The 12,147-nt window shown below is 29.3% G+C and overlaps 1 protein-coding gene across 1 annotated transcript in view; it reads right to left on the bottom strand.

The window, feature by feature from the left end:
• The window catches only part of LOC119603673 (succinyl-CoA:3-ketoacid-coenzyme A transferase, mitochondrial), a 12,219-nt gene extending 89 nt beyond the window's left edge, over positions 1–12,130 (bottom strand). The window contains exons 1-6 of the mRNA XM_037955791.1: positions 11,847–12,130; positions 2,004–2,202; positions 1,268–1,654; positions 619–1,202; positions 381–551; positions 1–316 (exon numbers count right to left, since the gene is read on the bottom strand). The exon at positions 1–316 is cut by the window's left edge and continues 89 nt beyond it. Of these exons, the coding sequence (XP_037811719.1) occupies positions 173–316; positions 381–551; positions 619–1,202; positions 1,268–1,654; positions 2,004–2,202; positions 11,847–11,915 (1,554 nt within the window). The 5' untranslated portion in view covers positions 11,916–12,130 and the 3' untranslated portion in view covers positions 1–172. The remainder of the gene's footprint in view (positions 317–380; positions 552–618; positions 1,203–1,267; positions 1,655–2,003; positions 2,203–11,846) is intronic.
• Between the last annotated feature and the right edge of the window lie 17 nt (positions 12,131–12,147).

The raw sequence follows: 12,147 nt of genomic DNA, 5'->3' as shown, positions 1-12,147 counted from the left end.
GTAGATTAAGAAATATTAATGCAATTCACATCTTAGTACGACGTCTTAATATAGATTTAAAAAGAAATTATATTTGATTTTGTATTTAGCTTAAAATTAACAAAGGTGAGGAGGTTGACAGCGAATAGAACCAGTCCATTATCTGGCTAAGAAAACAAATGTACCCAACAAATTATGCATCAATTTGTGACATTTTCTTGACATTGGGAGAAACAATGAATTTAGCTCCAGTGCAGGCGGTAATATCATCAACGGTAAGACCCTCAGCGATTTCAAGGAGGGTGAGGCCAGCACCCTTTTCAACTTGGAAAACAGCCTGAAAAGAAAAAAATCGAAAATTAATGATTCAATTTAAAAAAGCTCTAAATTTGTTATTTTACCTTTTCGGTAATAATTAAGTCAACAACATTTTTGCCGGTCAAAGGCAAAGAGCAGGAGTCCAAAATTTTGGGAGAACCATCACGGGCATTGTGTTCCATGGTAACAACTACCTTAGTGCCAGGAGCAGCTACCAAATCCATAGCACCACCCATACCCTTAACAAGTTTACCCTAGAATTTTTAAGTACATATATGTAATATATTTTATTCAATATTAAAAATTAATCATAAAACTTACGGGAATCATCCAATTGGCCAAATCACCAGTAGCCGACACTTGCATAGCACCCAAAACAGTCAAATCCATATGACCACCACGGATCATGGCAAAACTGTCATCGGAACCGAAGAAAGAAGCACCAGGTACAACGGTAACAGTTTCCTTGCCAGCATTAATCAAATCAGGATCAACTTGATCCTTAGTGGGGAAGGGACCCAAACCCAAAATACCATTTTCCGATTGCAACATAACATTCATGCCCTTAGGTATGTAGTTGGAGGCGAGTACGGGCATACCAATACCCAAATTGGCATACATACCATCACGGAATTCCATGGCAACACGTTTAGCGATACGTTCACGTACTGCCTGAGCTGGTGTGGGAGCCGATTTCTTGGTAGCGTCAGTCTCGGTAATGCGTACTTTTTCGATACGTTTCTCATAGTTGGTACCCTTGAAGATACGCTTAACATAGATGCCAGGAATATGGATTTCATCGGGATCAATAGCACCTACGGGTACAATTTCTTCGACCTCAACAATGGTGACTTTAGCAGCACGGCACATAGCGGCATTGAAGTTACGGGCAGCCTTATTGAAAACTGTAATAAATAATATTTTAAATTAAAGAACAATTCAATATTTCATTCTTTTAATACAAACTCACCCAAATTGCCATAGGGATCAGCCTTTTGAGCCTTGACAATAGCGAAATCAGCAAACATAGCCTCTTCCATGACATAGTTTCTGCCATTGAATTCTTGTACTGGTTTTGGTTTGCTGGCAATTTCAACTTTACCATCTTTGCCGTATTTAATGGGTGCTCCACCAGCTTGAATGAGGGTACCATAACCGGTAGGTGTAAAGAAAGCGGGTACACCAGCGCCAGCAGCTCTAATTTTTTCGGCTAAGGTGCCTTGAGGTGTCAACTCAACAGCCAATTCACCGGATAAATATTGATTGACCAATTCAGCATTTTCACCTACATACGAAACAATCATCTTACCCAATTGGCGAGACTTCAAGAGAACACCCAAACCGGCGTCATCAATACCTGAAAGGGAAGAATGTTTAAAATGTAATCAGAACATAAAATTTAAGAAAAATTTTATTAAGTTTATTTTATGCTCCAGTCTATGTACTAGGCTATTGAATAGTGTATGGACTAGTCCATGGACTTTTCTTTTTGAATACTATATGGGATAGAGTTTTAACTAGTCCATGAACAAGTCTATGCACTAGTACTGAATATTGTAGAGGATAGTCTATGGGCTGGTTGAATGCTATATGGGCAAGTCTATTGATTAGTCTTTTAAATTTTAACTAGTCTATGCACTAGTTATTTACTACTCTACAGTCTAGTCCATAATTAAAGTATAATTTTAGGTTAATTTATAATTTACCTCCATTATTTGAAACAGCTGTTAAGTTTTTGGCACCCTTTTGTTTAATGGCTTCAATCATTTTTTCTGGTATGCCGCAAAGGCCAAAACCACCAAACAAGATTTTGGCACCATCGTGTAAATCGTGTACAGCATCAGCGGCACTTTCATAGATTTTACCTTTAGCTGGTTTACCACTGGTGGAATAGCAAGCGATTAGCTAAAAGAGACAAACACGTTTTTTTAAACAATTAATAAATTAAAAATTCTCAAAATTATAAAAATTCTTAAAATAATCTAAAAATAGCATAACGAACTTATCTTTAATTTTATTTTGATTATCTCTCAATTTTTGAGGAAATTTTTTTTAAATTTTCCGATAAAAAATATGTTGTATCATGCTAGACATGGCTGTTTGATAAAGGCTATACTTATGTTCATATATAGTTAAATCAGTTCTTATCAATAATTAAAAATATTCCTAAAGCTAAAAATTTAATTTAAAACGAAAAACTTCGATTATAATAACTCTATAAATAATCGTAAATAGATGGTACTTGAAACAATAAAATAAAGATTACTTATCAGATTTTAGAATATTTTCCTGAATTCAATGTTAGTTTTGTCTATGCTAGATCTTATTCAACAAACGGAGACACCTCCAGACAAACTTAGGCTTTTCATAAGATTTTCATAAACTATAGACTAGACTATAGACTAGACTATAGACTAGACTATAGTCTAGACTATAGACTAGACTATAGACTAGACTATAGACTAGACTATAGACTAGACTATAGACTAGACTATGGACTAGACTATAGACTAGACTATAGACTAGACTATAGACTAGACTATAGACTAGACTATAGACTAGACTATAGACTCGACTATAGACTAGACTATAGACTATAGACTATAGACTAGACTAGACTATAGACTAGACTAGACTATAGACTAGACTATAGACTAGACTATAGACTAGACTATAGACTAGACTATAGACTAGACTATAGACTAGACTATAGACTAGACTATAGACTAGACTATAGACTAGACTATAGACTAGACTATAGACTAGACTATAGACTAGACTATAGACTAGACTATAGACTAGACTATAGACTAGACTATAGACTAGACTATAGACTAGACTATAGACTAGACTATAGACTAGACTATAGACTAGACTATAGACTAGACTATAGACTAGACTATAGACTAGACTATAGACTAGACTATAGACTAGACTATAGACTAGACTATAGACTAGACTATAGACTAGACTATAGACTAGACTATAGACTAGACTATAGACTAGACTATAGACTAGACTATAGACTAGACTATAGACTATAGACTAGACTAGACTAGACTATAGACTATAGACTAGACTATAGACTAGACTATAGACTAGACTATAGACTAGACTATAGACTAGACTATAGACTAGACTATAGACTAGACTATAGACTAGACTATAGACTAGACTATAGACTAGACTATAGACTAGACTATAGACTAGACTATAGACTAGACTATAGACTAGACTATAGACTAGACTATAGACTAGACTATAGACTAGACTATAGACTAGACTATAGACTAGACTATAGACTAGACTATAGACTAGACTAGACTATAGACTAGACTATAGACTAGACTATAGACTAGACTATAGACTAGACTATAGACTAGACTATAGACTAGACTATAGACTAGACTATAGACTAGACTATAGACTAGACTATAGACTAGACTATAGACTAGATTATAGACTAGACTATAGACTAGACTATAGACTAGACTATAGACTAGACTATAGACTAGACTATAGACTGGACTATAGACTAGACTATAGACTGGACTATAGACTAGACTATAGACTGGACTATAGACTAGACTATAGACTAGACTAGATTATAGACTATGGACTAGACTACGCACTTGCCAAGGAATTTATCTATGAAATACTTAAGTATGTTTTATAATTATAAAACATTTATAAAAAGTACCAAAAATGCCGTAAAGCAATGAAAAAATTACAATAGTACTTCATTTTTCATGCCTGTCCTGATATCTAAAACGAAAAATACTAAAGCTAATTAGTTACTATACGGATTTGTGACTTTAACTATGACCCTTATTCTTGCTGGGGATCGGTCCCCCAAACAAACAAATTTAGATCTTCTAATGCAATTTTAATTTGCATTTAATTCTATTGTTATTGTAGTCTAATCAAATAAAGCAATAAATACAACAATAAAGTTGTTAATAAATTATAAAATTATATTTTTAAACACACATGAAAAGTCACGAAAGTCATTATCAGGGCAACCAAAAATATGCTCTAAAAAAAGTGTTTTATGCGCATAAAAAATGCACTTAAAAACTAAAAATATGCTCTAAAAATATGCAGAATATGCACTTAAAACTTCTCATTTTCAAAATGAAATCCCCGTTTTTTACCATATTTGAGAGCACATAAAAAAGTCCAATCTGTCGATTTAAAAATAAAGGTTTAACTCTTGTCATATCTCTATATTTCTTCGAGATATCTTAACTTAAAGCTTGGGGCAACCATAAAATTACAAAAACTCAATTTTGCCTTTATTCTATGCCAAACGTATTTGCCTCAATTTGTTCAACCTTTATTTTAAAGTCGACAGATTGGACTTTCGGACCACACAACGGATTTTATAAATGAAGGTGTCTTCTCGCATTTATAAGGTCTTAAATATGGCCAAAAACATGGAGAATTGGATTCGGATTAAGCGATGCTCAATAATTCAGAAAAGTAAACTTAGGTCTCTGGGTTTCGACTTTTTTTAAAATTTTGTTGGCCTATGTAATTTTCTAGGAAATGATATATATATAAGCTTAATTTTTTTGCTTTACATTAAATTGATTTATTTTTTTATATTTGAAAAACAAACAAGTAAGAATGTATAGTCGGGCATGGCCGACCAGTGAGTAGGGGGCCTTAATTCCGAAATATTTAAACAAAGACAAAACAACGCACAGTGGTATAGGAAAAAAAAAGAGGGAAATAATTCGATAACTTCTAAACGGTTAATCCGATTTTGATTTGGTATGCACAAAGAGGAAGTGTTGTCGAGTTTAGGTTTTGAATTTGGACCTTATAGGCCAACCAGGGGCCCGGCGGGGGTCCTCAAATTAGGACACATCGGCTATGTTAAATTTTTAAAACGATCCTATTTCTTCATTGAGTTCCGATTTAAAAAAAATTTCGTATTTAGAATCTCCTCATCGAGCACTATAAAAAATGTCGTCGGAAAACTCAACATCTTTTAGAAAATTTACATGGCACTATTATTTTCATCCATATATGTAACAAATTTAAGAGTTAACCTTATGGATGAAAATAATAGTGCTAGGTAAATTTTCTAAAAGATGTTGAGTTTTCCCTAATTAATTTGTCACTTAAAAAACATTAGGTAGGCATGTTATATATCAATGGAGAAGTAATTTTGTCTATTTTTTTCAAATCTGTATATAATTTTTGAAAATTAAAAAATTCGCGGAATACTTTAAAAAAAAAAAATTAAAAAATGTTTTTTATTCAGTTTTTGCGAAGATACAAATTTTTCAAATTGCAATAAAAATTTTATTTATGAATATTTTTTGATGAAATTTTACAGTTAGGTAGATTTTTTTACTCAAAATCCAAAATTAAATAAAAATTTCGAATTTTCTTATTAGAAATCCCAGAATTCCCAAAAAAGTTTTAAAAAATGCCAAAAATTGGATTTTTTGGTTTTTTGCCTATTATATCCATACCAGGGGCGGGGTTATCGAAACCCGATACAAAATGATTAAGAACATATTGGGTCATATAAAACAGGTCACTATAATTTGATATCGACTATGCGATTTGAGAATTTTTGTCTCAAAATTGAATTTTCATAAAAAATAGGGTTTTTTTGGATGGACCTGGTCCCCTCGGTATCAAAAATTTTTAGGTTTTGATTCATTTATCGTATTTTATGTAAAGTCAAAAGTATAAATTCTATATACATCTTCCTAGAAACTTTTTAGATAACTTAAAAAGAAAAAGATACTTTTTCCCCAAAAAAATGACAAAAAATCGCCTTTTTTTAATTTTAATAATTCTTTCACTGCTTGATATATAAACTTGTTGTTAAGCGAATAAAAAAAAAATGCGAAAATCGGGAATATTTGGACCCGCTATTATCAAAAAACTAAAGTAAGGACGGTAAAAATTTTAAAATTTTAATTTTCAAATGCGAATATCTCCTGAACTATAAGAGATAATTTACTGCTACGACATTTTTTATAGTGCTCAGAAGAGCTTATAAACGAAATTCAGGATTGGAGAGTTTCAGACGAGCACTCCTTTTCTGATCATCGGTACATAAGATTCAAAATACTAAGGCCACCACCAAAGCCGATAAAGTTTCGGAATAAGTCTAAAACTAACTAGAGGACAGTAAAACTCTGGTGCACTTTCTTTGCCACTGTCAGGCATTCGTCGAAGTATTAATGCAAAATTTCTCGTGATATTAGTGTTTATAAGTGAATTATTGACTTTCATGTCCTTTTCTGAAGGGGACTTTGTATGGGGGCAAGGGTGAAATGAGGTCCGATCATTACGAAAATTGGCAGTTTCGTATAAGTTAAAATACGAAACTAAGTTGTGCCGATTTTTGTAGAGATCCTGAAACATTTAACATAATTATGAGCTCGAGGGCCCTATTCGGGGGAAAGTGATTCTGAGCCGATTTTCGGGTGTTACAAGCATCAGCACAAACGCATAATATCATCCCCAGTATAGTGGTGTAGGGTATAAAAATGTTATTGAATTATAAAATAAAGCTTTATTTCAATCTTTTTCAAAGTGAATGGGTCAAAAAAATTTGACAAACAAAATTTTATCAATTAGAAGGAATTTAATTAAAACGTATGGGTTTAAAAATGTATGATTGGTGGAATTAAAAACATTTCATTTAAACTTTTATTTTCTAAATAAAATTTTCTAAAAAAAATCTAATAAAAAAATTAAAAACATTTTCTATTTATTAATTTCCCAAAAAAAATTTTGAATCTATTTTTATTTAAAAATTATAAAAAATATGAAAAAATTAGATGAAAACAACGAAATATGCAATAAAAATATGCGATTATGAGTAAAATATGCGGGAATATGCTGTAAAATGCAAAATAAGCAAAAAAATGCTGTAAAGAACAAAATATGCAAAAAAATGCTCTAACAAACCGATGCCAAAATTCATTAAATTTTCTGAAAAGGATAAATAGCTAACTCACGTCTCCACACGACGCGCAGCAAAAAATATGATATTGCATATTTTTGGTTGCCCTGGTCATTATAAAATCATACCACACGCAAAATTTTCGCACAACAACACTGCCTCAAATAAATTGGTAATATCAGTTATTAAGAGCATGAGTAACATTATATGTATTATAAAATTGTAATAAATTTAATTTAATGTTACTTCAAATTAAAAAATTGTTTAATAAAACATTTTTGTTCTATTCTGGTAGGTGCGATGTCAATAATATTTCAAAACTTTATTGAAACTATAAAATCGTTAAAAAAAAATCAATTATTTCTAATAACAAATATTTCATATTACTCTGTATATAGAGTATCTATTGTTAAAATAAAATGCAAATAAATAATATTATAAATACAGATAGGATAGGTATGTATGTCAATATGAATAGAGAGCATTTTAGATAAAAACTGCTTAGTAATGTAGTGTTTATATAATTCGTCGCAAACATTTATTGTTAAAATACAACAATAACAAAATAAATTATTATTCTAACACAGGGAAGTCTTGCGATTTTATTTGTATACATATACATATATTTTTTTAATTTTCTTATCTTCAAACAAAATACTCATTCTAAAAACTTGAATAAGCAACAATTTAAATGTTTAAATTAATTTTGAGTACTAACACATTAATGAGAACTTCTCTGCTCTTTTTTTTATAAAAAAAGAGATATTGTTTTAGTATTTTATTTTAACAACAAATACTTACATAAATAAACAAATAAGTTAGAAAACAAATAAGAAATAAGTTGGTATTTTTTTTTTTTATTGTTTTAAGATTTTTTTCACCTTTATCAATTTTAACCTAAAGATCTTTTATTATGATTTCTTTAAATAATAGAATTTTTTAAATTTTTTTTTAATTGTCAAAAAATTTACTGGATACTCTTACGAATACAAATCTATATACATGGATTCAATTATAGACCAACACAATGTTTTTATTGAAATTTTTGTCTATTCGTACTAAGTAGGTGTGCAAAATTTTGTACGAGTTAATGCTCCGTCCACTTTTAAGAATATATTTAAATATAACTGTACAAATTACTTTCTTCTATTATGTAATATCCGGTATGTTTTACTTAAAATTACAATAAATTTAAGAAATTAATGCTACTACATATTGAAAAAACCTAAATAAAATTTCTAAAAGAAATTGCACATATATTATTTTAAATCATGATACAACCATAGATTATGATTTTAAATTATATTTTTATTTTTAAAAAATTATATTTTATATATAAAATTCCCGGGCAAAAATTAAAAAGAAACGTGTTCCATCATTGTTGCCATTCCCTGATAAGATGTAGATGTAGTTATTAACAAATTTGAGAGTTAACCTTATGGATGTAAATAATAGTGCTAGGTAAATTTTCTAAAAGATGTTGAGTTTTCCCTAATTAATTTGTCACTTAAAAAACATTAGGTAGGAATGTTATATATCAATGGAAAGGTAATTTTGTCTATTTTTCAAAACTGTATATAATTTTTGAAAATTAAAAAATTCGCGGAATACTTTTTTTAAAAAAAATTAAAAAATGTTTTTATTCAGTTTTTGCGAAGATACAAATTTTTCAAATTGCAATAAAAATTTTATTTATGAATATTTTTTTGATGAAATTTTACAGTTTGGTAAATTTTTTTGCTCAAAATCCAAAATTAAATAAAAATTTTGAATTTTCTTATTAGCAATCCCGGAATTCCCAAAAAAGTTTTAAAAAATCCCAAAAATGGGGTTTTTTGGTTTTTTGCCTATTATATCCATACCAGGGGCGGGGTTATCGAAACCCGTTACAAAATGATTAAGAACATATTGGGTCATATAAAACAGGTCACTATAATTTGATATCGACTATGCGATTTGAGAATTTTTGCTCAAAATTGAATTTTCCATAAAAAATAGGGTTTTTTGGATGGACCTGGTCCCCTCGGTATCAAAAATTTTTAGGTTTTGTTTCATTTATCGTATTTTATGTAAAGTCAGCTTTCCAAAAAGTATAAATTCTATATACATCTTCTTAGAAACTTTTTAGATAACTTAAAATAACTTTTCCCAAAAAAATGACAAAAAATCGCCTTTTTTTAATTTTTTAAATTAAAATGCCTATAACTTTGGACTCAGTCATGATTTTTACATAATTCTTTCACTGCTTGATATATAAACTTGTTGTTAAGCGAATAAAAAAAAATGGCGAAAATCGGGAATATTTGGACCCGCTATTATCAAAAAAACTAAAGTAAGGACGGTAAAAATTTTAAAATTTTAATTTTCAAATGCGAATATCTCCTAAACTATAAGAGATAATTTTTTATAGTGCTTGATGAGGAGATTCTATATACGAAATATTTTTTAAATCGGAACTCAAATGAAGAAATAGGATCGTTTTAAAAATTTAGCATAGCCGAGGTCTGCTAATTTGAGGACCCCCCGCCGGGCCCCTGGTTGGCCTATAAGGTCCAAATTCAAAAACCTAAACTCGACAACACCTCCTCTTTGTGCATACCAAATTTCATTAAAATCGGATTAACCGTTTAGAAGTTACCGAATTATTTCGCTCTTTTTTTTTTCCTATACCAATGTGCATCGGTCTATTAATAACGGTGATATAATAGAAATTCCAAAAAAAAAAACAATTTCATTTATAATTTTCGATAAATAAAAGAAATATCATTCATTGATTACACAATGCATAGGAAAAGAACTATGTGTTTTTGAGTTAAATCAAAAAATTTGAGATTTGTCTTGTAAAAATTATGTAAAACAATTATTGAAGATTTCGATACTATAATCGAAAAATGTGAATATTACAAACAGAAAGTCTAACATACATATACATACATATATAAATATACCATTCTCACGGAAGTTACGAACAAAATAATTGGATCTACGCCTATCTGAGGATGTTACAATCTTTCTGTTTCTACTTAACAATGTCTGTCCGTCCCTCAACTTCAACGGATGATACATATCTCAGCAGCAACAACAGATATTAAAACAATTCAAAAAGTATTTTCATAGGAAAAATGTAAAAAATTGAAATTGGAAATTGGAAAATAAGAACGAAATGCTCGAAAAAACACAGTTTTTGTCAATTTATTGTTATATCAAGTTTTAGATGAAGACATCTTAAAAAAAGAAAGCAGAATGGACTTTCAGATGGCATACAACATTTTATAAATAAAGTTATAACGTCTTAAAAAGGACCAAAAATTGCGTTTTTTTTTAACTTTAGGACACGATATAGGTATCAAATCCGAGATTTGATGGAGAAATTCTGAGTCCAGTTTCGTAAATTTGTCGACCTGTGTAATTGTTAAGCTAGATTAAAGAATTAAAATGTCCTTTTTGAAGGTTTTTATGATTTTTCATATTTTTTTAATCCTTTTAATCCTATGACCCAATTCTCCAAATATTGACGCCAAGACAAAATTTTTGAAAAATGGTATCTTAGAATGAACCAAGCTTTACATCATACAAAGAGTGCCACCCTAATGTAGCTATATGTACATATGTATGTTGTACTGCTTCTAATTTATGCTACTAGGTATATCAAAAATGTTATTGTGGCTCCAATTTGTTTTGGATAAAGAAATTTATTTAATTTTAAAAATCGAATATAGAAAAGCTAATTCTTACTTAAAGTCTCTTACGCTTTAAAAATAAAATATATAATTTTAATTAGATAATTAATTAATACCTTTAGGTATCTGTGCATTACATAATATTTTACTTTAAAATTTTACATTTTAAATAAATTTTTACAACACCTTTATATAAAAAATAGGCTTAGAAGTTTACAATTATTCAATAATAAAAATATTTGCATTTAATTTAAAATTTTAAAAAATATCTTTAAAAATTAAGAATTAATTTTATTATTTTTATTTGACAACACTGTTTAAAAGCAGTCAAGATAAAATAATAAAATTAACTAAATTAAAAAACCATAATAAAACTATATTAAGAAAAACAACACATGATCTTAAAAAAAAAATATGTAAAAAAGTATAATAAGAATATTAAACTTGTTTACAATAACAAAAATCTAAAAAAAATAAAACACGTTTATTAATGAATGCAAAATTTTCAGCAAATTGTCAATAAGAATAAAGCCAAATCAGCATAAATTTATAGAATGTGGTTCATTAAAATAGAATAAAAATAGTTATTGATATTAAATTTTCTTTTTAAATTTAGAGCAAAATCTCTAGAACAAGTTTTATCTATTGGCGGAGATTCTAATGCAAAGGAAGTAAGTGACGCGTACAAAAACTAATTTTGCGCGTGCAACTAACTAGTTTTTTATTAAATTGCGTAGTTGTTGTTGTGGTCACCAGCTACGTAACATAATTCATGCGTAATTTATTTTCCAAGTGGTCATAATTGTTAAAATCCAAAAACTTTCCATGACATTTCAGAATTTTAATAATTTTCCACTCCGGTACTCTCTTTAATCACATGCATTTTACCTACACCCATCCAACTATCCATCCTTGTTTAAATATTTTCTTACCTTAAAGGTGGTGTTTTTGTTGTAAAGACAATTGTTTAAAAATACACGTCTAGCTTGTTGCACAAACATTTTTGTTAATTATTAATAAGCTGCCCTTTCTTCAAAATTCCACGTTTGGTTAATTATTTTTTTAAAATTTAGTTTTAATTTTGAACTAAATCTCTACAGTACACACACACAAAATGATCTGCACACTAAACGAGTCTCTTAAGAACTGAATTTTTTTAAATTAGCAAGAAAAAAATTCTATATTGGGAAAATTATAATTAAGAGAAAAAAGCTTTAATTTTAGAAAAGCTTT

Source organism: Lucilia sericata, unplaced genomic scaffold (assembly GCF_015586225.1).
Source record: "Lucilia sericata isolate MDLA Ls3-8-SP2 unplaced genomic scaffold, ASM1558622v1 Contig000327F_arrow, whole genome shotgun sequence".
Lineage (NCBI taxonomy): Eukaryota > Metazoa > Arthropoda > Insecta > Diptera > Calliphoridae > Lucilia > Lucilia sericata.
Note: the sequence above shows the minus strand (reverse complement) of the source record. Positions and strands in the feature narration are given on the sequence as shown.